Source organism: Podarcis vaucheri, assembly GCF_965113315.1.
Source record: "Podarcis vaucheri genome assembly, chromosome: 1".
Lineage (NCBI taxonomy): Eukaryota > Metazoa > Chordata > Lepidosauria > Squamata > Lacertidae > Podarcis > Podarcis vaucheri.
Genome location: NC_138759.1, coordinates 9,499,767 through 9,525,456, shown reverse-complemented (window position 1 = coordinate 9,525,456; position 25,690 = coordinate 9,499,767). Strand labels below are relative to the sequence as shown.

General features: G+C 47.5%; 1 protein-coding gene and 1 long non-coding RNA gene across 2 annotated transcripts in view; both read left to right on the top strand.

The window, feature by feature from the left end:
- LOC309531217 overlaps positions 1–25,690 on the top strand; it is a 140,558-nt gene that overhangs the window by 106,715 nt on the left and 8,153 nt on the right. The gene's annotated exons all lie outside the window — the stretch shown is intronic.
- Positions 634–25,448, top strand: LOC309529333 (homeobox protein SIX4-like). Its single transcript, XM_082217274.1, has 3 exons — positions 634–1,601; positions 17,573–18,273; positions 24,625–25,448. The coding sequence occupies exons 1-3, from the start codon at positions 709–711 to the stop codon at positions 25,410–25,412; spliced, it is 2,382 nt and encodes a 793-aa protein (XP_082073400.1). The 5' UTR covers positions 634–708; the 3' UTR covers positions 25,413–25,448.

Genomic DNA, 25,690 nt, shown 5'->3' with positions numbered 1-25,690 from the left:
AGAGGGACACCTACGCTTCCCTTTCGGGTTTTTCCCTGCATCTCCCCCATCCCAGCCGCTCCAGGGAAGCATTGCAGGGGAAGAGAGAGGGGGTGGCACAGAGCAGCCGCGCACGCCCCGATCTTCCAGGTAGAGGTGTTTCGCTTTTCGAAAAAGGAGGGAGCAAAGCCTCGCCAAGCGGGCACCGACGGGAGGGGCGGGGCGGGGGAGGGGTTGATTGACGGTTCCCATAGAAACCCCGGGATGCCCCCGCCCCCTCCGCACTGGGCGGCCAATCCGCGCCCGCGCCCGGGTCCAGGAGGCTGCTTGTGCCATTAAAGAATATGTAGGCAGGCGAGAGGCAGAGAAGGCTTTGGAGGAGTCACGTTGTGGTGGTAGTGGAGGGGGGGGGGCTGGGGGAGAGGAAGAAAAGGGAGAGGGGGGGTTGGGGAGGAGGAGGAGGTCGGACGGGGTGGGGGGAAAGGAGCCGCGATCCGCTTACACAAAGTTTTGCTCGAACAAGCTGTCTTAATGGTTCCTGCGCGGCGGCGAGGAAACCTGATCGGCTGAACGCCAGCCGGGTGGCGGGGCAAGGAGGAGGAGCAGGAGCAGGAACGGTGTGTGTGTGTTTGCGTATTGCACTGGGGAGGGGGGGGAGAGAGAGGAAAGGGGGGGAAACCCACAAACCCACACCACCCAACTCCAAAACAAGGGAGGGGGCGGCGGAAAATGTCCTCTGCCTCCCCCACCGCCCCGATCCCCGGCGTGGTGGCGGGGATCAAGCAGGAAAACGTGCTGGCGGACATGCTCTCCGGCGGCGTCGGGGCGCAGGAGAAGGCAGCCCGGGAAGGCTGCGCGCCGCCTTTCGCCAGGAAGCAGGAGGAGGACGAAGACGGGGAGGACGAAGAAGACGACGACGAGGACGAGGAGGCAGCGGCGGAGGCGGCCGACCAGGTCCTGCTCCACGCCGAGCTGCTGGTGCGCAACCAGCCCGTGCGCCACGCTGCCCTCTCCACCGCCGCGCCCGCCTGCTCCTCGCCGTCTCCCGCCTCGCCTTGCTCGCCGCCGGCTCCGCTGGCTTTCTCCCCGGAGCACGTCGCGTGCGTGTGCGAGGCTCTCCAGCAAGGCGGCCACCTGGACCGGCTGGCGCGGTTCCTGTGGTCGCTGCCGCGGAGCGACCTGCTACGTGGCAACGAGAGCCTGCTGAAGGCGCGCGCGCTGGTGGCTTTCCACCAGGGTCTTTACGCGGAGCTGTACGGCATCCTGGAGAGCCACAGCTTCGACGCCGCCAACCACGCGCTGCTGCAGGAGCTGTGGTACAAGGCGCGCTACAGCGAGGCGGAGAGGGCCCGCGGGCGGCCCCTGGGCGCCGTCGACAAGTACCGCCTGCGCAGGAAGTTCCCCTTGCCGCGGACCATCTGGGACGGCGAGGAGACGGTGTACTGCTTCAAGGAGAGGTCGCGCAACGCGCTCAAGGAGCTCTACAAGCAGAACCGCTACCCGTCGCCCGCCGAGAAGCGCAACCTGGCCAAGGTCACCGGGCTCTCGCTCACGCAGGTCAGCAACTGGTTCAAGAACCGACGGCAGAGGGACCGCAACCCCTCCGAGCCGCAGTCCAAGAGGTGAGCGCGCCCGCGGGAAAGGGGAAAAAACTTTCGCAAACTTTTTGGAGAGAGAAAGAGGAGGAGACAGGGAGTGGGGAATCGGCCGGGGACAAAGCAGCTCCAGAATCCGGGAGCTCCTTGAGGCGGGGAGAGAGGGAGAGGCTGGCGAGGGGGACGGAACTCTGCACATGGGCAGGGGGCGCAGGAGTGTGATCTGGCGTAGCAAGTCCCCGCGTTAAGAGACGGCACAGCCTGAGGCTCTTGCTGGACGCGGGGGCTCCGCGCTCTGCTTGATTTCCACTCTGTTTAGACCTTGTTCCCTGCCCTTTATCGCCTGTTGTCTTCCCTTCCCCAAAACTTCCTGCTGCTTTGCTTGATTCCTTGCCACCCCCTCTCTCTCTTCTGCCCTCTGCCTTGTTAGATATGCTAATTTCCCGGCCCCACAAAAGGCCTTTGGTGCCCCCACCCTACCCCAGTGCCCCATCTTGCTTTCTGGTTTAGCATCCATAATTCGCACTCTGAGCCCCTGCCTCATTCCCAGCTTATTTCCCCCCTTTGCATCCCACCCCCATCCTTCTTGCCTGACCCTCTCCTTCCACCTTGTCTTTCTTTGTTTCTCCAACCACCACATGCCATCTCTTTTAACACCTTGCCTGCTCCTTTGCTTTTCCTGTCCTCCCCCCTTTCCCCTCCTGTCTGGCTTGCTCCCTCCCTCCCTTCCCCTGCCCTGTCTGTCCTAGCCTGGCTCTCATTCCTTGACAAACATGGCGTTTACCTTACAGCTTTCTTCTCTCTCTCTCTCTCTTTCTCCCCACCACTGCCCCAAATCTCTCACTTTTAAAAACACACACACACACACACACCCTCTTCTTCCTTGCAGAGTGTAGAGCAAAATAAGTGTCTCTGGTAATCTCCTAAAAGTACTTTCTTCCCACTTCCTTCATCCTGCACTCAAGGCTACATAATTCCCCCACCCACCCACTAAAAAAGAAAGTGCTTATTTTGCTTCCAGATTCCCTGGGTGGAAAATCTCCCCTCCACCATGGCTTGCACCCCATAACCTTCAAGGTATCTCTGCCTGGGAGCACTTTTTGTAGCTTGATTCGTCCTGGGGTGGGGGTACCCCTTTATTCCTCTCCCAGTGAGAAAATATAAAAGTTCCTCTCCCCCCAGTGCTCCCCACTTTATCCACCAGCAAAACAGCTCCCCCCTCCAACAGCAAAACTTCTGTGTGTTCTTTCCAATGCCATAGCCTTTATTTCTCTGTTTACTCCTTTCCTTGCGCACGATTCATGAAATTATGATGTTCTGTATACATTGCCATAAACCGCCAACCTAACATTTAAAATCTGTTGCCGCGGGGTGTGTGTGTGTGTGAAAAAAATGTTTCCAGATCTGCAAACTCCATACTACCATGGGAAGAAGTTTTCTTTCTCCATCTTAACCCTCTGCATAAATAGCAGCAGCCTCCTTTCCTAGGTTCCCTCAACACACCCAACAAACACACAGTCGTCTCTGATCATCTCCTCTTCTTGTTGTCCAAGGAAACTTTCTCTCCCCTCTCCCATTTTTATTTGACAGCGTTAATCATTTGCCCAGGTTTTATGTCACCAAGGGGTGGGAAACAGAGAGAGGGAAACTTGAAGCTCCTTCCGTGGCAGGAGGATTGCTAGTCCCTCTCCCCACCCCCTCCTTGCACACTCACTTGGGTCTCTTGTTGTGAAACTTGATTCTGCCTTTGGTTCAGATCAGTTTTCCTTTCCCCCACAAGACAGGAACCGGGGACTGCCCAGGTCTATAATCCCAAGCAGCCCCTTGCCCTCAAAGGCTCCCAGGACAGAGCACCACCTTTCTGATCTCCCTTTATTCTTTCCCTCGTTCCCACTGAAAATATACTGGTGCGTGACTTATTCCTAAAATACCACAGAGGTTTAAATGTCTGAACCTGCAAAGCCTGCTCTCTCTTTTTCTTCCATTAGATCTGGGCCAATGGTTGGGTCAATTGTCCAGGGCTAGGAGACTTAAAATCGGGGCGGGGGGGGGGCTTTGGCTAGTGAGAGGCCACCCCAGAGGTATTCTGCTGGGCCAGCCAGGTGAGCTGACCTGCTTGCCTGCCCAAGGCACATTCCTCTCCTCCTGTTCCTCCTCTTCACTTTTCTTGCTTTCTTTCAAGAGGGGCTGGTTGACAGAAGGCAGGAAAAGTGGCTGGGTGGTGGTTGTTTTTTTGTGAAAGGAAAAACACCAGCCTCAACGACCCATCTTCAAGCAAGGACACACAGGTTGTGCTGAGGCAGGGAGCTCCTTTCAGTCCTTGGGGGACATAACATCAAAGCTACGAGTGGCAGGCGAGGAAGGAGGGTGTAAAACCAGGAGGACCAGCTGCAACAGTCCGGCCCACGGAAGTTTGACCAGGCTGCAATTCTTGCAAGGCCAGTTGTTCGTTTGTTTGTTTTTTCTGATGGGTGTAAGGGGCAATTTGCTTCATTATTATTATTTTTTGCTGGTAGGTACTCTGAGCAAAGACCCTCCGGCAAGCTTTGCAGGCTGCAGTTGCCCTCTTCCAGTGGTGGTTTAAATCAGTCCTTAAAATCCTGGGCCTTTTTATCCCTTCTTTTTTCTAAGCACCCGGAAGCAAACGTAACCCAGTAGGAGGTGTTTTATACCTCCGTGGGCTATATCACATGTTTTTATGTGGCTTAAGAAACACAGACACACACAAAACACTCCAGAAAATATTTGATTCTTGCAGACATGTGTTTGCTATCAGCAAGTGTTGTAGCAGGAACACGACTGGCTGTGACTTCCTGGAGCCTGTTATCAATGTATTCAGTTTAGGGGTGCGGGGGAGGAATGCTTCACTCCCCAATTTCTCCCAGCCCCTTCCTCCAATCAGATCCCAGTTCTTCAGAAACCTCCATATATCTCCAGTCAGCTCACTGGCTTAGCAGGGCTAACTTGTTATAAGACTGAACTGTTTGTGTTCCGTGTATCTTGAAGGCAAACTGGATCCTAACCACTATCACCCCAGCTGCCCCCCCCTCCAGTCCTGCTTCCCCTCTCCTCTGCATGGATAAACTCCACCACCAAAACTAATTTGAATACTATTTTTTATAGAAAAGGGAGTGTAAAACTTAGAACTAATTTAATCCCTTCTGGGTCAGTGAGGTGCAGGGACGGAGATTACATGTGCACAAACCCACAGGATACGCTTCACCTCATAGCAAATATTTATTCCTGCCCCTACAACTTAAACCCTATGGGGAGAGGAGGCAGGCAGCCGAGTGATAGAATCATAGAGTTGCAAGGGAGCATGTGTGAAATATTCTTGCTTTCTTTGCTGATCTAAAATAAAGTCAAAATAAAAAAATTTCCTTCCAGTAGCACCTTAAAGACCAACTAAGTTAGTTCTTGGTATGAGCTTTCGTGTGCATGCAAAGCTCATACCAAGAACTAACTTAGTTGGTCTTTAAGGTGCTACTGGAAGGAATTTTTTTATTTTGACTATGGCAGACCAACACAGCTACCTATCTGTAACTAAAATAAAGTGTTCATTTGACTTCATGGGATGTGTTTAGGGGCATCTATCTTCCTCAGAAAGCAGATGTGTCAGGTTAGGTCAAAGGCAGAAGTTGTTTTTCCTTTAAGGACTATTTTTTAAGCCTGCGTTAACACTTTTTAATAGTTGCAAGCTCCTGCAAATATTCTTTAATCATTCTGCTTTGTGCAGTTTAATCAGGAGCCTATTCCAGAGCAGGCCCTTCACGCCTCTTCCATCTCATCCCTCCCAAAATCTCTATATTGGGGTTGGCAAGGTTTACCTTGCCTGGGCTGGTTTACTGCTGCAGAGCCTCCTCTGTGGACTGGATTGCGGGTGTGCATGAGCGCGCCATCCCACAATTTCTGGCGTCTGCGTCCGCACAGAAGCGTTGCTGATCGGCAAGTCCCCGCACCACGGTGCGTCGGTATAGCGCAGTGTGCAGGGACTCACCAAGTGGGTGGCTCGGGGGCCGGCAAACCGACCCCCGTGGGCTGCTTGTGGCCCATGGGCCTTAGGTTGCCGACCCCTGCTCTGTATCTTTCAGTTTTTCCCAAGAAGACATGCTTAATTTTGCCCTTCCCCCATTTTTTATCCTCACAACAACCCTTTGAGGAAGGTTAGGCTGAAAGAGAGTGACTAGCCAAGATTTGCCCAGTGAGGGTCACGGCTGAGCAGCGATTTGAACCTGCACGTTCCGGGACAGACACTCTATAAGTGCAACACTACACCTGTGCTCTTGCAGAAATCTGATGTTGTGTCCCTTTGCCTGCGTTAAGACTTGACTGCTTTTCAGCTTTTAGCAATATTGGCTATTGCGATGAATCTGCCTGGAGAGCAATTGTCATCTCTTTCCCTTGCTATTTTCTTTTTTGGCTGCAGAAAGGGGGCCACTAAACATTGCATACAAATTTATTCTCTTGTAGCTGTGTTAATCAGTGCTTGCATTTAATTCTTTTTTTGCCATCACTTGAATCCTTTCCAGTAATGGTTTGCTTTGCAAATGAGTAAGATACATGGGCTGTAACATCCTCTTAGTTTAGACCGCATGAATTGTAGAAATGAGAGTGTTCGAAAAATAAACAACTCGGCTCCTTTGCAGGGATGTGTGATCATCCCACTTCCAAACCCCTCTGAAGCTTCACAGCTGCAATAACCTTGGGGTGCTTACTCCTTTCATTTCCCCAGTGGGCTATTCCTTTCCTCCCATTGGGAAGTGCCAAGGAATTGAGGACATCTGACACATTTTGGCCAAGCTGTCACGGTGGTGATAAATCCATCAGTTCAAAGAGCTTTTAACAGGCTGTTGTGTCTGAGACCAGCCAGTGACATTTTGGGACAACTCTGACATTCTGCATATTGCCTGGTTGGCCATGTCTTGAAGTCCGTCTTCCAGATGTCATATTAAAGACTTCTATACTTTTTGTTTTCCTTACATGGGGAAAATGGCATCGCTTGGTGGTAGAGTACCTAGTTTTCATGCTGAAAGTCCCATGTTCATCCTCCCAGGTAAGGCTGGGAAGGACACTTACCTGAAAGCCCTTCTGTGAGCAGGTACATCATCTTAAAACAAAACCAACTACAGTGGTGCCCCGCAAGACGAATGCCTCGCAAGACAAAAAACTCACTAGACGAAAGGTTTTTTCATTCGCGATTTGCCTCGCAAGACGAATTCCCCTATGCGCTTGCTTCGCAAGACGAAAACGTCTTGCGACTTTGTTAAGCCGTTTAAACCGTGCTTCGCAAGAAGAAAAATTCGTTAGACGGCAAAAATTGCGGAACGAATTAATTTCGTCTTGCGGGGCACCACTGTATGCTTCTTGCTTCAGAATTCTTTCCTCCTGCATAATAGACAGATCAGCTCATGTAATGGATGATTTGGCTAAAATTCCAGTATTTTAGGTTGGACCAGATGAACCACTGTGCCCTTTCCAACTCCACAATTCAGTGATTCTATAACCCACTAAAACAGGCATGATAATTATTTAAGTGAAATATTGTCCATACCTCAGGTTACAGACACTTCAGGTTGCATGTTTTCGGGTTACGGACGCGCCAAAACCTGGAAGTACCGGAACGGGTTACTTCCGGGTTGCGGCACGCGCACATGTGTAGAAGCGCTAAATTGCGCTATGCACAGAAGCGCCGAATCGCAACCCGCGAGTGCGCAGATGCGGCGCTGCAGGTTGCGAACGTGCCTCCTGCACAGATCACGTTCGCAACCCGAGCGTCCACTGTATTTAATTTATTTCATTAACAAGTCTCTTCCTGTGAAACATCTCAAAGCAATTGGCTAGTTAGACACACACACACACACACACACACACACACACAAAACTTCATTGCTTTATTGTCTTTTTTTTAAAAAAATCTTGTACTGCGATACTGTGAAGAGCGGGTTATAAAAGCAGTGTTCTAAATTCATTTTGCACCTGCCTATCGGCCATTAGTGAAGATGCCCGGGTGCCAAGATGACGCCTGACGTTTCCACCACCTGGAGGTACAAGACTTGGGATCCTGATTGTTTTCACACACTAACAACACATCCTGTAGAATTTTATCCATTATCTTTTATCTGCACAATCGGAATGAATTTCAGGAGGCAAAAGGTCGTATTGAAAAATACGACTTTTGAGCCGTCCGGACCCAAAATGGCAGCTAGGCATTCCGTTTTGTCAACTGTAACCCTGGTTTAAGGAGCCATTTGGCTTATATATCTGAGTTTCTAACACTGTCAATAAATAGTTAGCATTTTAGGCCTCAGGCAGACGTGTAGAGAAAGAGAAGATAAATTAGCCACCTAATGTGTGATTCATGTAGTGCATAATTAATTTATAAGATTTGCTGCCGTAAGAATTGAAGGCCACTGTCCTGCTTATTTGAAATATTGATAGGCTGCCTTTCGCATCCTGTCAAGGCAAGATCCAAATGTAATAAGCCATCATAAAACTTAATAAAACACCAGCGAACCAGCCCACTAAGCCCATCATCAGAATGCTAAAATCAAATGCTCATAGTTGAAACGGCACCAATTCAAACAGTTGTGCTATGAAACCCATTATGCAAAAGCAATTTTAAACAGTTGGGTTGTTAAAGCCCACTTTAAAGCCAGCAGTGATGGGAATTGGCAGGCATCACTTTGTAGCAGAGTTTCACAGGCATGGGGCCATAGCTGAAAAGGCCCTTTCCCCATCTCTACCTCCCAGTCTAATTGACCTTGAAGGCAGGCACACTAGCCGGGCCTTGGAAGATGACTTCAAGGTGCAAGTGGGTCGTCTTGGGAATGCTCTCCCCTGTGGAGTTGTGCCTGGACCTCAAGAATCCCCCAGATAATTCCAGAATATTCTGAATGTCATGGCGTGCAGCTCGCGAGGCCATAGCATGTTACAAACCAGGTTACCCAGTGCTGATTTCTGAGCGCTAAGTCTGAACTAGGGCTAGTGGAAGGTTATTAGCCTGTCGGCAGCGCTCTCCAAAGCAGGCTAAAGCTGCATTTATTTATTTTTTGCAAACGTGATGGGATATATGGGCAGTCAGGAGGCATCGACGTCTTCATTTTTAATGGAGTTGCAGGCTTATTCAAAAGTAAGGTGCTGGAAAGTATTCAAGTCTCTGTCTTTCCTTCCTCCATTCTAAGTAGAAAGAAAATGACTAGTGTGTGCTTAAGCCATTTTTTCTTTAAAGGCTTTAAAGCCCTGTATGGCCTAGGACCCTCGTAACTACGGGACCGCCTCTCCTGGTATGCTACATGGAGGACTTTATAGTCTGCAAACAGTAACATCTTGGGCCTCAAGAGAGATTAGGCTGGCCTTGACCAGAGCCAGGGCCTTTTCGGCTTTGGCCCCAGCCTGGTGGAACGCTCTGTCACAAGCGATCAGGGCCCTTGGTCAGGGCTCAGCCTGACTCCCCTCCCCTTTTTGTATAAGAACTAGTTTGAAAGAGGCCTCCCAGCATTCTCACAGGCGCATATAAGATCAGCGTACAAAGTTGAGCATTTACTGTTCCCAACCCAAATCCTGCAGAAAGCCAACTAATTCAGATTTTTTATTTTATCCCGACTTGTTTTTAAGAGGTGATTAAATTATTGCTTGATTTTATATCAATGTTTATATTTGATGTTAGCCGCCCTGAGCCCGGTCTTGGCCAGGGAGGGTGGGATACAAATAAAAGATTGTGGTTGTTGTTGTTGTTACGATTATTATTTCTTATACTTGCTGAGGAAGGGGTAATGACTGAGAAAGTGGTGTGCATGCATGCAAAAGGTCTCAGGTTCAGCCCACAGCATCTCCAGTTGAGAAGGATGTCAGGAAACAGGTGATGTGAAAGATGTCCACTAAGGAGCCACTCTCAGTCAGGGCAGGCAGTTCTAGAATAATGACAGGTGAATTTTTGCTCTGACAAGGCAGCTTACTACGGTCAGTGCTGAGGGCCTTCTGGTGGTTCCCTCCTGCGAGAAGTGAGGTTACAGGGAACCAGGCAGAGGGCCTTCTCAGTGGTGGCACCCGCCCTATGGATTGCCCTCCGGTCTGATGTCAACGAAATAAACAACTATCTGACATTTAGAAGTCATTTGAAGGCAGCCTTGTTTAGGGAAGTTTTTAATGCTTGATTCTATTTTTAATATTCTGTTGGAAGCCACCCAGAGTGGCTAGGGAAACCCAGTCAGATGAGCAGGAAATAAATTATTATTATTATTATTATTATTATTATTATTATTATTATTATTATTATTATTATTATGTACCTTTGGTCTCAACTCAGAGTAGCCCTATGGAAATTAACGGACATGACTAACTTATGGATATGTGGCTGGTGACCTCATTGTATTGTTCGTCATCCTCTGAAAGCTTCTTTATTTTGGCAACCTTACCCAGACACAATCGGTTGTCTATCTTCATCTGCGTTTTAATGATAATTATTTTATGTACACTTGTTCTTACTGATTTCCTGGATTTTACATGTGTTTCGTCTACAGTTTTGTTATATGCAGCCACTTAGCTATCTGATTTCATAAATATTTTGACATTAATGCAAGTGCATTGATTTCAGTGGGTCTACCGTGAGTAGAGCAGAACCCATACTCAGACCCTCCAAATGTCCCTATTTTTCAGGGACAGTCCCAGATTTACAGAAGTCGTCATGGTTTCTGATTTGATCCCAGAATGTCCCACTTTTTCTTAGGATGTTCCTATTTTCATCATAGAAATGTTGGAGGGTATTAAGTTATGTGACCCCTGAGCCAAGGAGATAAGTAACTATTCAGCCTTTAGAAGACATCTGAAGGCAGCCTTGTTTAGGGATGTTTTAAAAAAATGTTTAATGTATTATTATGCTTTTATATATGCTGGTAGCTTCCCCACAGTGGCTGGGGCAACACAGTCAGATGCGCGGGGTATAAATACTAAAATTATTATTATTATTAAAAATAAAAAAATTCCTTCCAGTAGCACCTTAAAGACCAGCTAAGTTAGTTCTTGGTATGAGCTTTCGTGTGCATGCACACTTCTTCAGATACATGCACACGAAAGCTCATACCAAGAACTAACTTAGTTGGTCTTTAAGGTGCTACTGGAAGGAATATTTTTATTTTGACTATGGCAGACCAACACGGTTACCTATCTGTAACTATTATTATTATTATTATTATCATAGAATAGGATGTCCCTATTTCCATCAGAAAAATGTTGGAAGGTGTGGAGTTTATGAATCCTGGAACAGCAGGAGCTCCTCTAACCTCAAATAAAATTACAAAATGTGTTTTTAATAAACCAACCCCTCACCTTCCCAGGCTTCAGAAGTGACATGTGTTGCAGCATGTGTTATTGTGAGAAACCTCAATATGCATGCAGAGCTTTGGATCGTGACCAGCGGTTTTCTTAGGATGGTGCCTTAGCTTGGGAGCTACTTTCTGGTTCAACTGCACTGGCTACCAATTAGTTTCCTGGCCCAGTGCTGGTTTTGACCTATAAAGCTTTAAACGGCTCAGGACCACAATACCTCAAGGACCACCTCTTTCCATATGAACCTACCCAGACCCTGAGATCATCTTCTGAGGCCCTCCTTCGTGTGCCGCCTCCTCGAGAGGTCCAAAGGGTGGCAACGTGAGAACAGGGCCTTCTCTGCAGTGGCTCCCCGTCTGTGGAATTCTCTCCCCAGGGAAGTTCACCTGGTGCCTTCATTATACACCTTTAGGCGCCAGGCAAAAGCGTCACTTTTTCACCTTTGGTTGATCTGATTGACATCCTATGCCCTTTTAAAATGTGGGGTTTGTGTGGAGGGGAGGATATTGGGTTGTTGCTTTGATCTTGACTGTGCATTTTGTGGTTTTACATTTTGATTTTACTCTGTGAACTGCCCTGAGACCTCCGGGTATAGGGCAGTGTATAAATCCAATTAATAAAAATAATAACGATAACGATAACAACTTCAGAACCCAAGGCAAAGCGCAGGAAGCAGGAAGTGCAAGTGTCTCATTCATTCTTATTTTCTTTTATTCCTCTAAATTTTCACAATGTCCAGAATAGATTTTTCACGTCTTACCCCAGTGGGGTGAGGCAGGTCACGAGCCAGCCTTCGTCAGCATGGTGAACTCCAGCTATCTTGGACTACAAATCCCATCATTCCCAGTCAGCACACTGATGGGAGTTGTGGTCCAAAACAGCTGGGGGCTGATGGGAGTTGTAGTGACAGCTGGAGATCACCTGGTTGGTGATGGCTACTTGTGAGTAAACTATGAAGGGGGATCAAAAACGACCTTAAGTCAGTGTGTGCATGTGCGCCTGGACACAGAAAACACTGCTACTTGGGCTGGCGTTCCCAATGCATTTCAATATTTATCAAGGGTAAAATGATACGATCGAAACGTGTTTGGATGATCAATCTTTGCAGCTCTTTTCCTCCCTTCGTGCACACATGCAAGCTGTCCCGGCCTCAGCCTGATGGTTGAAGCTGATTGTAACTGGCTGAATTGTTTTCATAATGCACCTACTAGCCCAAATACTCTGGATGCAAGCCAACCGGGTTTAATCGTTTTCAAGGCCCCATTGATCCCAAAGGAAGAATTAGGCATTGGGCTCACATCTCACCCATTGAAATCAGTGGGGTTTGAAAAGTACTGAAATTGGGCTCGACTGTGCCTTAAATAATTAAAATGCGCACCATAAATAATGCAAGAATTTAAATAGTATAAATGGCATGGGGTTAAGTGAGAACCTTCTTGTATATTTATATGCATGTAGTCGAAAATCAATAACAAATACTAATATAAATTATTATTTAAAAAAAAAAGAAAAGAAAGAAAGAAAGATCATGTGGGACCTGGAAATCACGTGGGACTAGATTGCCATAGCTTTAAAGACATTCTTTGTCCTTGAGAATAAATATATAGCTTCCAATCTTTGCTCAGAAGCTGCTTGCATTTTTCTGCATGGTAGCAAGTTCAGATAGCAGAAAATATTTCATCATTAAAAAAAAAAATCAGCGGTGGGGAAAAAAAAGAAGTTACATAGGTGAGAAGGAATGATAGCCAACTTTGAGAAAGAATTACAGGGGTGTATGTCCATAATTTTATCATTCCAAAAGTTGATGACAAGGCGCATCTTTCTATGAATTTATAATGTTGGTTCTTTGTTGTCCTTTTTGGTAAGTTACCATAAAGCCATTTGTCTTTTCCAAATTAAACTTGGGGAAGGGCTTCAGCCAGGGTTAGAAAGGGAGATATATAAGCTAGGTGCCAAATGGCTCTTTAAACCAAGGTTACAGTCGCCAAAGCATTGCGTCTAGTTGCCATTTTGGGTTGTTGTTGTTGTTGTTTAGTCGTGTCCAACTTTGTGACCCCTGGACCAGAGCACGCCAGGCACTCCTGTCTTCCACTGCCTCCCGCAGTTTGGTCAAACTCATGCTGGTAGCTTCGAGAACACTGTCCAACCATCTCGTCCTCTGTTGTCCCCTTCTCCTTGCGCCCTCCATCTTCCCCAACATCAGGGTCTTTTCCAAGGAGTCTTCTCTTCTCCTGAGGTGGCCAAAGTCTTGGAGCCTCAGCTTCACAATCTGTCCTTCCAGTGAGCACTCAGAGCTGATTTCCTTCAGAATGGATAGGTTTCATCTTCTTGCAGTCCATGGGACTCTCAAGAGTCTCCTCCAGCACCATAATTCAAAAGCATCAATTCTTCAGCGATCAGCCTTCTTTATGGTCCAATTTATGGCCATTTTGGGTTAAGACGGCTCTAAAGTCTTGTTTTTCAAATGATGGACTGGCTGTGGTTGATTATCAGTTAAACACCTGGCTAGTTCAACCTTAGCTAGATTAAGAGATTAAGTCTCTTGATCCAGGGACAGTCCACATATATATTGGCCTGTTCCAACCTCTTTTTCTTAATGGGGAGTGCTCCTGCTCAGGTTGCACAGAAAAAGCATGTTGGTTCCTCAAATTCATTCTGATTGTGCAGATAGAATATAATGGATAGAATTCTACAGGATGGGGTGTTAGTGTGTGAAAACAGGCAAGACCCAAGGATCCCCAAACATGCACCTCCAGATGATGGAGATGTTGGGTCCTGGCATCTTCATTTGGTTGCAAGTGGCCAATAAAGGTAAAGGTACCCCTAACCATTAGGTCCAGTCGTGGCCGACTCTGGGGTTGCAGCGCTCATCTCGCTTTATTGGCTGAGGGAGCCGGTGTACAGCATGTGGCCAGCATGACTAAGCTGCTTCTGGAGAACCAGAGCAGCGCATGGAAATGCCGTTTACCTTCCCGCCGGAGCGGTATCTATTTATCTACTTGTACTTTGACGTGCTTTCAAACCACTAGGTTGGCAGGAGTTATATAGATATAGGGGACCGAGCAACGGGAGCTCACCCCGTTGCGGGGATTCGAACCGCCAACCTTCTGATCAGCAAGTCCTGGGCTCTGTGGTTTAACCCACAGCGCCACTCGCGTCCCAAGTGGCCAATAGCCAGGTGCAAAATGCAGCTTAGTAGCAGAGCCTCTGTGTTGCATTCCAAAGGTCCCAGGTTCAGGGATAGTGGGCACTCTGGAAATGATCTCTTTCAGCTTCTGCCTTCTGGAAGAAGGTACAGGGTTATAAAGGCTGGGACTAGCCACCTGAGAAACAGTTTCTATCCAAATGCAATTCTGGTTTTAAACGCAGTGTAAGGTAGTCTCTATGTGAGTATATTGTATTCAATTATGGGGTATCAGAGTTTTTAGGGGCTAAACAGGCGGGGATAGTTGGAATAGCAGGCTTGTAGGTTTCTGAATGTCTGGTTTAGATTTCTCAATTTCGTGGTTCTGTATGGGACAATGACAATAAAGATTATCGTATCGATTATTGGATTGTATCGTATCGTATCCTAGCATATTCAGGTAGGGCTGGGAGAGAACAGTGCCCGGAATCCTGGAGAACTGCTTTCAGTGGTGTCCAAACTTTTTTCAAAGGATGCCAGGTTTGATGAAGTGAAGGGCCGTGAGGGCCAACCAAAATTGTTGACCTTTTTTTAAGGATTTAAGGATTTTTTAGAATTCTACCCCAGGAAATAAACTGCCACACGGGCCGGATTAAACCTACCGGCATGCTGGATTAACTGGTGGAGGAAGAGGAGTGGGGGGGGGGCGTACCGCCCCCGCCAGCACAATCCCGGTGGAGTGCCAATGTGGCCGGCCCCGCAGGCGGCGCGCCATGCCCCCAGAACGCATGCCACACCTCAGCGGGCGGCACACCACACCCCCGGGATGCGTACCAGCCCCCCCCCAGAGCATGAAGCTCCACCACTGGCTGGATTAGGTCCCCAAAATGGATTTTGAACATGCCTGGTAGATGGACCAGTGGTTTAAACTGTCTATATGCAGCAGCGAATCTAATGCACACCTCAGTTTTCAGAACCTTGAAACCAAAAAAGCATTTGCTGGGGAATGTAAATGTGCATCAAATCTAACACGCACCCTAATTTTTGCGACATTGCATTCGAGTAAATAAAGGTAAAGGGACCCCTGACCATGGCCGACTCTGGGGTTGCGGTGCTCATCTTGCTTTATTGGCCGAGGGAGCCAGCGTACAGCTTCCGGGTCATGTGGCCAGCATGACTAAGCCGCTTCTGGCAAACCAGAGCAGTGCACGGAAACGCTGTTTACCTTCCTGCCGGAGCGGTACCTATTTATCTACTTGCACTTTGACGTGCTTTTGAACTGCTAGGTTGGCAGGAGCAGGGACCGAGCAGCGGGAGCTCACCCTGTCACGGGGATTCGAACCGCTGACCTTCTGATCGGCAAGTCCTAGGCTCTGTGGTTTAACCCACAGCACCACCCGCATCCCTGTAAATACGGTAGTTTTGTATAAATTTTTGCAACTGGGGTTCTAAGGAAAGGTCGAAAAATTAATCCTGATAACATTTAGGCTGGATGTGTGTGCTCCAGAGAGCCAGAGTGGTGTAGTGGTTAAGAGCGATAGACTCGTAATCTGGTGAACCGGGTTCGATTCCCCGCTCCTCCACCTGCAGCTGCTGGGTGACCTTGGGCCAGTCACACTTCTCTGAAGTCTCTCAGCCGCACTCACCTGACAGAGTGTTTGTTGTGGGGGAGGAAGGGAAAGGAGAATGTTAGCCGCTTTGAGACTCCTTCGGATAGTGATAAAGCGGGATATCAAATCCAAACTCTTCTTCTTCTTCTCCTCTGTGTATGGGGTTGCCTAATGCCACACTCGATAGCAGACAAGATGCCAAGAACACATTGTTCCTCCTGGCATTTCTCCAAATGGCTGCAAATAGCTGGGCGTCCCCCACATTTGTGCCTCTCTTGAGGGCACTTTAGCAGGAGGCAGAGAGGCTGGCCTGAGGCTATATCTTTCCTTTTGATTCCTTGGACTGCCCTGGAAATAGGAGCCGGAGAGGACATTTGCCTCTTCTCTGTGCTTGAGGAAATGGAAATACAGTGGTACCTCGGGTTAAGAACTTAATTCGTTCCGGAGGTCTGTTCTTTTAACCTGAAACTGCTCTTAACCTGAAGCACCACTTTAGCTAATGGGGCCTCCTGCTGCCGCTGTGCTACTGCTGCCCAATTTCTGTTCTCATCCTGAAGCAAAGTTTTTAACCCGAGGTAATATTTCCGGGTTAGCGGAGTCTGTAATCTGAAGCGTCTGTAACCCGAGGTACCATTGTATCTGGATTTGAAGTTTTTTAAAAAATTGTTTTATAGAAGATAGAATGGTTGGATGAGTGAATACTCTATTTAGCTGCAGGACAGAGAACCGAAAGTCTTTTTTTTCTTTATCATTTTCTCTTTCCTTTTCTTCTTTCTGCTTCTGTTCTTTTTTAGATTAAGTATCTGTATTATTTCCATGTATTATAGAAAGAGGCTTAGTAATGGGTGTGAATTTTTGTATATGCTTGAATAAATATCAATAATAATTTTGTTGTTGTTGTTATCAGCAACAACAAGATGGGCCATTGGTCTGACCCAGCAGAGTACTTATCCTGGGCTGTATCATTTCAGGTGATAGGAGAGAGAGCTGTGGGTCTGCTCTCGTTTAAACCTCAAGTCAAAAAGCAGTTTTCTCTATATGGAAAATGTGTGTCTTCAGGGAGGATAGCCTCAAAATCTTTCCCATCACGTGCTAGTTTTCTGTGTGCAGGGAGACTCTCCCTGCCCCCAGAACAAGGCTTTGTTCAAATCAAATTGGAGGCCTCGGTCCAGTATACCTGAAGGAGCGTCTCCACCCCCATCATTCTGCCCGGACACTGAGGTCCAGTGCCAAAGGCCTTCTGGCGGTTCCCTCACTGCGAGAAGCCAAGTTACAGGGAACCAGGCAGAGGGCCTTCTCGGTAGTGGCACCCGCCCTGTGGAACGCCCTCCCACCAGATGTCAAAGAGAGAAATAACTACCAAACTTTTAGAAGACATCTAAAGGCAGCCCTGTTTAGGGAAGCTTTTAATGTTTAATAGGTTATTGTATTTTAGTGTTTTGTTGGAAGCCACCCAGAGTGGCTGGGGAATAAATTAATAATAATAATAATAATAATTATCATTATCATTAACATCAACATTATTATTACAGTGGTGCCTTGCAAGACGAAAAGAATCTGTTCTGTGATTCTCTTCGTCTAGCAGTTTTTTCGTCTTGCGAAGCAAGCCCATTGACGGATTAGCGGATTAGCGCTTTTAGCGGCTTTTAGCGGCTTATCTGCTGATCGGATCAGCTGATAAGCGGCTTAGCGGCTTAGAAAAAGGGGGGAGGGGGGAAAACCAGCAGGAACTCGCAAGACGACAAGCCCATAGGAAATTTGTTTTGCGAAGCACCTCCAAAACGGAAAACTCTTTCGTCTAGCGAGTTTTCCGTCTTGCGAGGCATTCGTCTTGCGGGGCACCACTGTATTCATTATCATTAACATTATTATTATTCATTATCATTAACATTAACATTAACATTATTATTATTCACTGCTCTTTCTCTCTTGCCTTGCAGCGAGTCGGATGGCAACCCCAGCACGGAAGATGAGTCCAGCAAGGGGCAAGAGGACTTGTCTCCCCATCCGCTTGCCAGCGCCTCTGACGGAAGTGCCCCCTTGAGCCTTCCTGGCCACATGGAGCCTATCTACATGCAGCAGCTTGGAAACTCCAAAATATCTCTCAGCTCCCCCGGGGTTTTGTTGAACGGGAACTTGGTGCCCGCCAACCCGTCCCCCGTCTTCCTTAACGGCACCTCTTTCATCCAGGGGCCCAATGGGGTCCTCCTCAACGGGCTCAACGTGGGCGCTGCCTCAACCTTGAATCCGCCCAAAACGTCTCCAAGCTCTTTGAGCAACGGCATGCCCTTGGCCGACATGCTGGCCTCTTCGTCGGAAGACGTGAAAGACTTCAAAATCCTCCAGACTTCCATGTCCAACTCGGCGGCCCCGTCGACGACGACGACGACAGCATACAGCCCCAGTTCTGCCTCTTTCTCAGGTCTGATACCAAGCCTTGAGGTGAAGAGGGAAGAAAGCGAAGAAGCCATCGCCTCGCAAGACGGCAGCTCCATTGTTACCTTCACAGGCCCTGTCCAAATAAACCAATATGGCGTCGTCCAGATTCCCAATTCGGCAACAAACGGAGGCCAGCTCCTCAACGGAGGCATCAGTTTTTCACCGGTCCAGCTCCCTCCTGTATCAACAGCAACTTCCCAAGGTAGGTTTTTCTCTTTTGCTTCAGGGTTTGGAAAGCTGAGCCTCTTGCATATTTTCGTAGCCGTGCTTCATACATCAAATTTCACCCACCTGCTCCCCTCCAGGACCACAACTCCCATCAGCCCCTGCCAGCATGGCCATGAAGTCTATGGCTGTGCTTGCTGAGACTGATGGGAGTTGTAGGCCAAAACATCAGGTGGGTGAAAGCTCCTGTATGGAATGCGTAAGGTCATTTGATGAGAAGGTCATTTGAGCGTCTCCACCTCCATCGTTCTGCCTGGACACTGAGGTCCAGTACAGAGGGCCTTCTCAGTAGTGGCCTCCGCCCTGTGGAACGCCCTCCCACCAGATGTCAAAGAGAACAACTACCAAACTTTTAGAAGACATCTAAAGGCAGCCCTGTTTAGGGAAGCTTTTAATGTTTGATGGATAATTGGATTTTAATATTTTGTTGGAAGCTGCCCAGAGTGGCTGGGGAAACCCAGCCAGATGGGCGGGATATAAATTTATTAATAATAATAATAATAATAATAATAATAATAATAATAATAATAATAATTAATAATAATATAAATTGTGGCAGATTTTGACAATCCTCCCTGGGCCACCTCACATGCTGTCCCTGAGGGGTGTTAGTGGTCTCTCTACAGTCTCCTTCCCCAAAAATGGCTCCTGGAAGTTGAGTCTTCTGGAGCAGAATGGCTCCTGGTGGTGAAATGGGAGGCTGAAACAGAGAGGGGGCGTTACCAGAAAATGGAAGAAACCCCCCTCGTCATGTGTGGCTTATTCTCATTGATCTAAGCCTAGGATTGATCTAAGCCTAGATATTGAGGATCCCTCCCCCCACTCAAGTGTCACATGCACCCAATAAATAAATGAGCTGCACACCATCTAAATCAGATCTGAAAATGTCTATAGGGTACCTTTGGTTGAAATTTAAAGCACTTAAACAATGTCGAATCAGGGGGAAGCAACCATTTTCTCCCACAGTTTTCTAACACGCGCATCTCTTCAAATATGTCTCTTGAAATTGCGAAGCAAGCTTAGTTTCGTGTGTGTTTTTATTTTATTTTTTTAAAAGTTATCCTGCTCTGTAAAAGTGGCTAGCATACATGAAAAGGAGTGGAAAGGAAGTTTCTCTGTTGGGGAGCCAGCACTGAGAAGGCCCTCTCACAGATCCCTACCTGCATTGCATCTGAAGGGAGAGGGCACGTGTAGAAGGTTCTCTGGGGAAGAAGAAGAAGAAGAAGAAGAAGAAGAAGAAGAAGAAGAAGAAGAAGAAGAAGAAGAAGAATTTTATTATTTGCACCACACCCATCTGACTCATGGCACATGCAGGGGGAGATGGCCATTAAGATAGCCTGGTCCCAAACCATTTAGGGCAGAGGTGGCTAAGCTGTGATTGTCCAGAAGTTGGACTACAACTCCCATCATCCCTGACCATTAGTCCTGTGGACTGGAACTGATGGAAGTTGTAGTCCAAAGCACCTGGAGGTCCGCAGGTTAGCAACCCTTAATACAGGGCTTTAGAAGTCAAAACCAGCATGTTGAATTTGGCTCAGAAATGGATTGGGAGCCAGCATAGCTGTTTTCAAACTAGTTAGATGTCTCCCTTATTCCCAGGCCCTGTTAGTAACCTAGATTACCATAGTTTCCAAACACTATTTTTTTCCTTTGGTCGTTTTTGCATTTATAAAAGGCAACCAAAGTAAGCAGATCTCAAATGCAATCAGTAAGGTAACCTATGTTGGTCAAGTGAGAGCTCATTTTCTGAACTTGGTATATGATCTCCCCGGACTGAATTTTAATTGCATCCAACAACTTGCTGCAAGGAGCCAAGAGCTTCACATCTCCAGTCTCCGTTTTTCTTCTACCCTGGATGAGATCCTTATAAATAGTTCTCCACTCCACCATCTGGGCTTCTCAAAATACCTCTTTGTTCTTTGCTGAGCTAGAATTTGCATTCCGGTACCTTCTGCAAAAAGACTAATCTGACTGCAGTTAACGTTAAGTTGCTTTGCTTTGCTTTTCGGTACTGATTCTCTCTCTCCCCCCACCCCCAATTTTTTTTTTATTATTCCTTTTATAACACAAATAAACAACACAAACAGGAAAACAAACAATACAAATTCTTGTCTTATCCTTATTTTTTCTAAACATTGTTAGGTGAGCTTCCCCAAGTCCCCCCATCTGATTTTCACTTTACCTCATCTTTAGCAGTTTACATATATCATAATTTTTTAGCATTTTTTTATCACACTTTCTTTTACCATAATAATCTTCACATTTTATCCCTTACAAGTAATACTATTTTAAAATACACTATCTTCTACTTCTAACCCTTCAGCCTATATCTACTTCCAAAGCTATTCTAAGATTTAAATATTAACGTATTTTTTCAAATATTCTTTAAACTTCTCCCAATCTCCCTCCACATCTTAAGAGGAGGATTAAAAGGCCAGGGAACTGACTTCTTCAATTGTGTTAACGTGCGAGTCATTCGTAACTTTTGGACAATGCCGCAGTTGCTGGATAAAACTGCCTGAGAGCCAGTGTGGGGTAGCGGTTAGTGGGTTGGATCAAGGACCCAGGAGATCAGGGTTCAAATCCCCGCTCAACCATGAAGCTCTATGGATGACTTTGTGCCAGTCACAGTCTCTCAGCCTAACCTTCTCACAGGGTTGATGCATAGCTGTCAACTTACAGATTTGAAAATAAGGGACCAGCAGCCTCGAAAATAAGGGATTAGCAGTCAAAATAAGGGATTTTCCGAGCACAGGTATGTTCAACTTCTGAGCCCCTCCAAGCCAAAGGCAGAAAGCCCAGCCAGCGGCCAAACGAAGCCTCAAGCGGTGGTTCCCACAGCGCAGCAACCCGGCAAAGGGGATGCAGCAAGGAAAACCACCGTCACCTCTCCGCAGGGAAGCGCTGAGCAAAGGCGAGTCCCCAGGCAACGCGGCCGGGCACAAGCAACGCAGCCAAGCAACACAGTTGGAGTCTCTGTCCTCCCTGGCCAGCAGGGAGGGAGGGAGGGAGAGGAGCTGCTTCCTTTGAAATCTGGGAAATTTAAGGGACATCATCAATCCGGGACAGCAGTGGGACACGGCACTGGGATAAGGGACTGTCCTGCCAAATAAGGGACGGTTGACAGCTATGGGTTGATGCGAGGATAAAATTGGTGCAGGGGAGGGGGGAGAATCATAGAATTGTGGAGTAGGAAGGTCCAATCCCCTGCAATGCGGGAAACTTTTGCCCCTCATGATCCCACAGTCCTGAGATTAGGAGCCTGATGTTCTACCGACAGAAAAAAAATAATAGTGCCACAGAACCAGAAACTGATTATTCAGCCTGGCTGATCTGAGCTGCAGTCAAAAACATCTTCGATGGCACCAGGTTCGTGAAGGCAGTGGCCATAGAGTGATTAGCAGTGCATCATCATTCTGAAGCTCCTTTTCTCCTAATTCAGATCTTTATAGATCTAATCCAGGTGCCTGGAGCCAAGCGTTCGGATGTGTCATATCCTGGTCTTGGCAAGGCAGCAAGAATAGCACTCAGATGAGCAACTTGCTCTGACAACGCCTGAGAATGAACAGAAGGCTTAAAGTCGGGGTGGCTAACCTGAGGCCCTGCAGATCTTTCTGGACCACAATTCCCACCACCTCTGGCCAGTGGCTGGTGGGAGCTGTACTGCAGCAGCATCTTTTTGGCCATTGATTAGGCATCCTTGGCTTAAAGGGGCAGGCCTTTCTTTGCCTTGGAGCTTAGAGCTCCTCTGTTAAATTCCTCTGTGTGCATTTCCTGCCTTGCTTGAAAGACATACATTGGCTCCCAGTATGTTTCCAAGTACAGTTCAAAGTGTTGGTGTTGACCTTTAAAGCCCTAAACAGCCTTGGCCCAGTATACCTGAAGGAGTGTCTCTACCCCCATCGTTCTGCCCGGACACTGAGGTCCAGCGCCGAGGGCCTTCTGGCAGTTCCCTCATTGCGAGAATTGAGGTTACAGGGAACCAGGCAGAGGGCCTTCTCGGTAGTGGCGCCTTCTCTGTGGAACACCCTCCCACCAGATGTCAAAGAGAACAACAACTACCTGACATTTAGAAGACATCTGGAGGCAGCCCTGTTCAGGGAAGTTTTTTATGTGTGACATTTTAACGTACCATAATTTTGCTCTATAAGACTCACTTTTTCCCTCCTAAAAAGTAAGGGGAAATGTGTGCGAATGCAGGCTGCGCAGCTATCCCAGAAGCCAGAACAGCAAGAGGGATTGCTGCTTTCACTGTGCAGCGATCCCTCTTGCTGTTCTGGCTTCTGGGATTCAGAATATTTTTTTTCTTGTTTTCCTCCTCCAAAAACTAGGTGCGTCTTGTGATCTGGTGCGTCTTATAGAGCGAAAAGTACGGTGTTTTTAATCTTTGTTGGAAGCCGCCCAGAGTGGCTGGCGAGACCCAGCCAGATTGGTGGGGTACAAATAATAAATTATTATTATTATTATTATTATTATTATTATTATTGGGCTGACAAGGAGGGGGCAGGTGGTTACTCAGAGTGGGGGGGAAGATTGTAGGTTGCGGCTTCAGGTGTGGGTTCCGACTGGTTCTTTCCCCCCAAATCCATGCGGGAACTTCAACCTTCTTCATTCCTGCAGCTCTTGGGGTGATGTGCACCTCTGCTCTCAATCTTAGGAGCCAACTCCTAGGGGTCAAGGTCCCTTTGCCCCCCCCCCCAAATAAAATATTTGAGTGGCTAGGCCTCCCCAAAGTTGATGAGTATTGCCATTCGGATGGTGTGCGTGCACCGCATCATGTGATTCATTGTGTGGGGTGCGGCTTACCTCCCCCCCCATATTTTTTTCAAGTTGGCACTCCTGTTCTCTATCCACTCTTTTTTATCTCTCTGACTGAGTTTGGACCTAAGGAAGCCATATTTCCCTGCTATGTGAATGAGTTCAGACCTCAGTGCTCTCTCTTCCTCTTGTGTGGGTTAAGAGAAGGTGCACAGAATGTTAACGACTCTTTACAGTCGTTAAGAGTCGTCAACAGGCTCATCTCAGCTATCTGCCAATCTCCCATTCCCACCACCCTTCTGAGTAATACCCCTCCCCACCTTCTCACTATATAGAAGGATCTGGCAACTTCTGTTTCAGTGTATCTGAAGAAGTGTGCATGCACATGGAAGCTCATACCAAGAACTAACTTAGTTGGTCTTTAAGGTGCTACTGGAAGGAATTTTTTTATTTTGACTATGGCAGACCAACACCTCTACCTATCTGTAACTAGAATCTTCTGCTTTCACTTACAAGCTAATGCAGTTCCCCATGATGGCTGAACTCAAGAAACCATTGTTTACCACAACTATGGTTAGTGGGAACGTGCTGGTATCAAGCTGTAACTCCACGCTGCTTCTGGCTTGTCCTCAGGCTGGTGACGGTGACAAAATCTGTTAAATCTGTTAGAGCATCATACAATATAGGTGTTTGGGAGGGGAAACAGAGATATTTCCACACCCAACTCAGGATTTCATGGTGAAATTTTTTTTCTGCTGCTGAAAAGCTAGACTGTTGTTAAAATGCATCTTTTAGGAAAGCCCAGGAGACACAGAAACACATTATTATTATTATTATTATTATTAACATTTTCATTAACATTATCAAAATTTTGTATAACGCCCTTCATCTGTAAATCTTAGGGCAGTTCACAACATAAAATCACAATATAAAAAACACAAAATACATAATAAAAAGAACAAAAACAAACCAATAATCCCCTCCCGCAACACATTGGCAGTCAATCAGCCTAGGAGAAGAGGAACGTTTTCGCTTGGTGCCTAAAGATATGTAAAAACGGGGAACCCTGCAGAAAAGTCCCCTTTCTCTGTTGCCACCAACTGGACCTCTCGCGGAGGGCCTCAAAGGATGATCTCAGGGTCCAGGTAGATTCGTATGGAGGGAGGTGGTCCTGAAACATTTTATGATGATGATAATGATGATTATTACTATTTAATTACAGTGGTACCTCAGGTTAAGAACTTAATTCGTTCCGGAGGTCCGTTCTTAACCTGAAACTGTTCTTAACCTGAGGTACTACTTTAGCTAATGGAGGCTGCCGCTGCACGATTTCTGTTCTCACCCTGAAGCAAATTTCTTAACCTGAGATACTATTTCTGGGTTAGTGGAGTCTGTAACCTGAAGCATCTGTAACCCGAGGTACTACTGTAATGTGTCTTTTAGGAAAGCCACAGGAGACACAGAAGCACATGGGCTGTGGGGCCTTGACTTTGCAATCTTTATTCTACACTGATGCACAACTTTAAGACTTTTCCTGTTTGTTTGTTTTTCCCTTCCTCTCCCACCGCAGGCAACCTGCCGCTAAATCAAAGCACACCCAGCAGCGGCACGTTTACAAGCGACTCCGCCGCGGCGCAGCAAGGGAAAGTGTTTTTCAGCAACCTTCCTCCCAGCGCGGTGGTGTACACGCTCCCCAACTCCAGCCAGGCAATTGGGCCAGTCAAGCAGGAAGGCTTGGAGGCCAGCCTGGTGTTTTCTCAAGTAATGTCCCTCGGCCAGAACCCGCAACTCCACGCAGCCCTGCCTTCGGACAGCCTCTCCGGCGGGGGGCCTTCCTCGCTCGTCAACGTCACCCTGTCGCATAACTTTTCCCTGGGACCGCCCACTCTGATAAACTCGGAAGAACTCGGCTCGCCCGTGTCCGAGAGCCCGCCCCTGTCGGCCCCCGCCACAAGCGGGGCGACCGTGGTTTCCATCACCAACTCAAACTATGCAACGCTCCAGAACTGCTCCCTCCTCACCGGTCACGACCTGATGTCCATTTCGGCAACGCAGCCGGCGCTGGGGGGGGTCGGCCCGGCCATTGGCGGCCACGTCGGACCCCACCCGTCGACGCAAGTGCACCCCCATTTCGCCCGGGAGCAGCGGCTGGTGCTGCAGCCGGTCACCAGCCTAAAGGAAAACTTCTTGTCCGAGGCAGAGAGCAAGTCCGCTAGTGGCTTGATGATGCTGGATTCGAAAACCAAATACGTAATGAGCAATATGGTTGACGCAATCTGCGAGGAGCTGGAGACAGACAAAAAGCAACTGGCCAAGCTCCAGACAGTGCAAATGGACGAAGATATGCAAGACTTGTAAATTAATAATAATAATAATTAATTTTTTTGGTTCATATTTCCATAGAGAAGTCTCTTCCTCACGAGGCCCTATGACGCACAGAGTGTTGTTGTTTTTCTCACCTAGTCAAGATATGCATACAGAATAACCAAAAAAAGAGAGCACATTTTGAAGGGTCTGCTACAACGAAGTGGAAATCTCCGTTAGAAATATGAGATTGGCCATGCGTTTTTTGCATGAACTTTGACCTTTGTTAAACTTGGTAATGGGGGCGGGCCGGGCGGGGGGGGGGGGAGGTA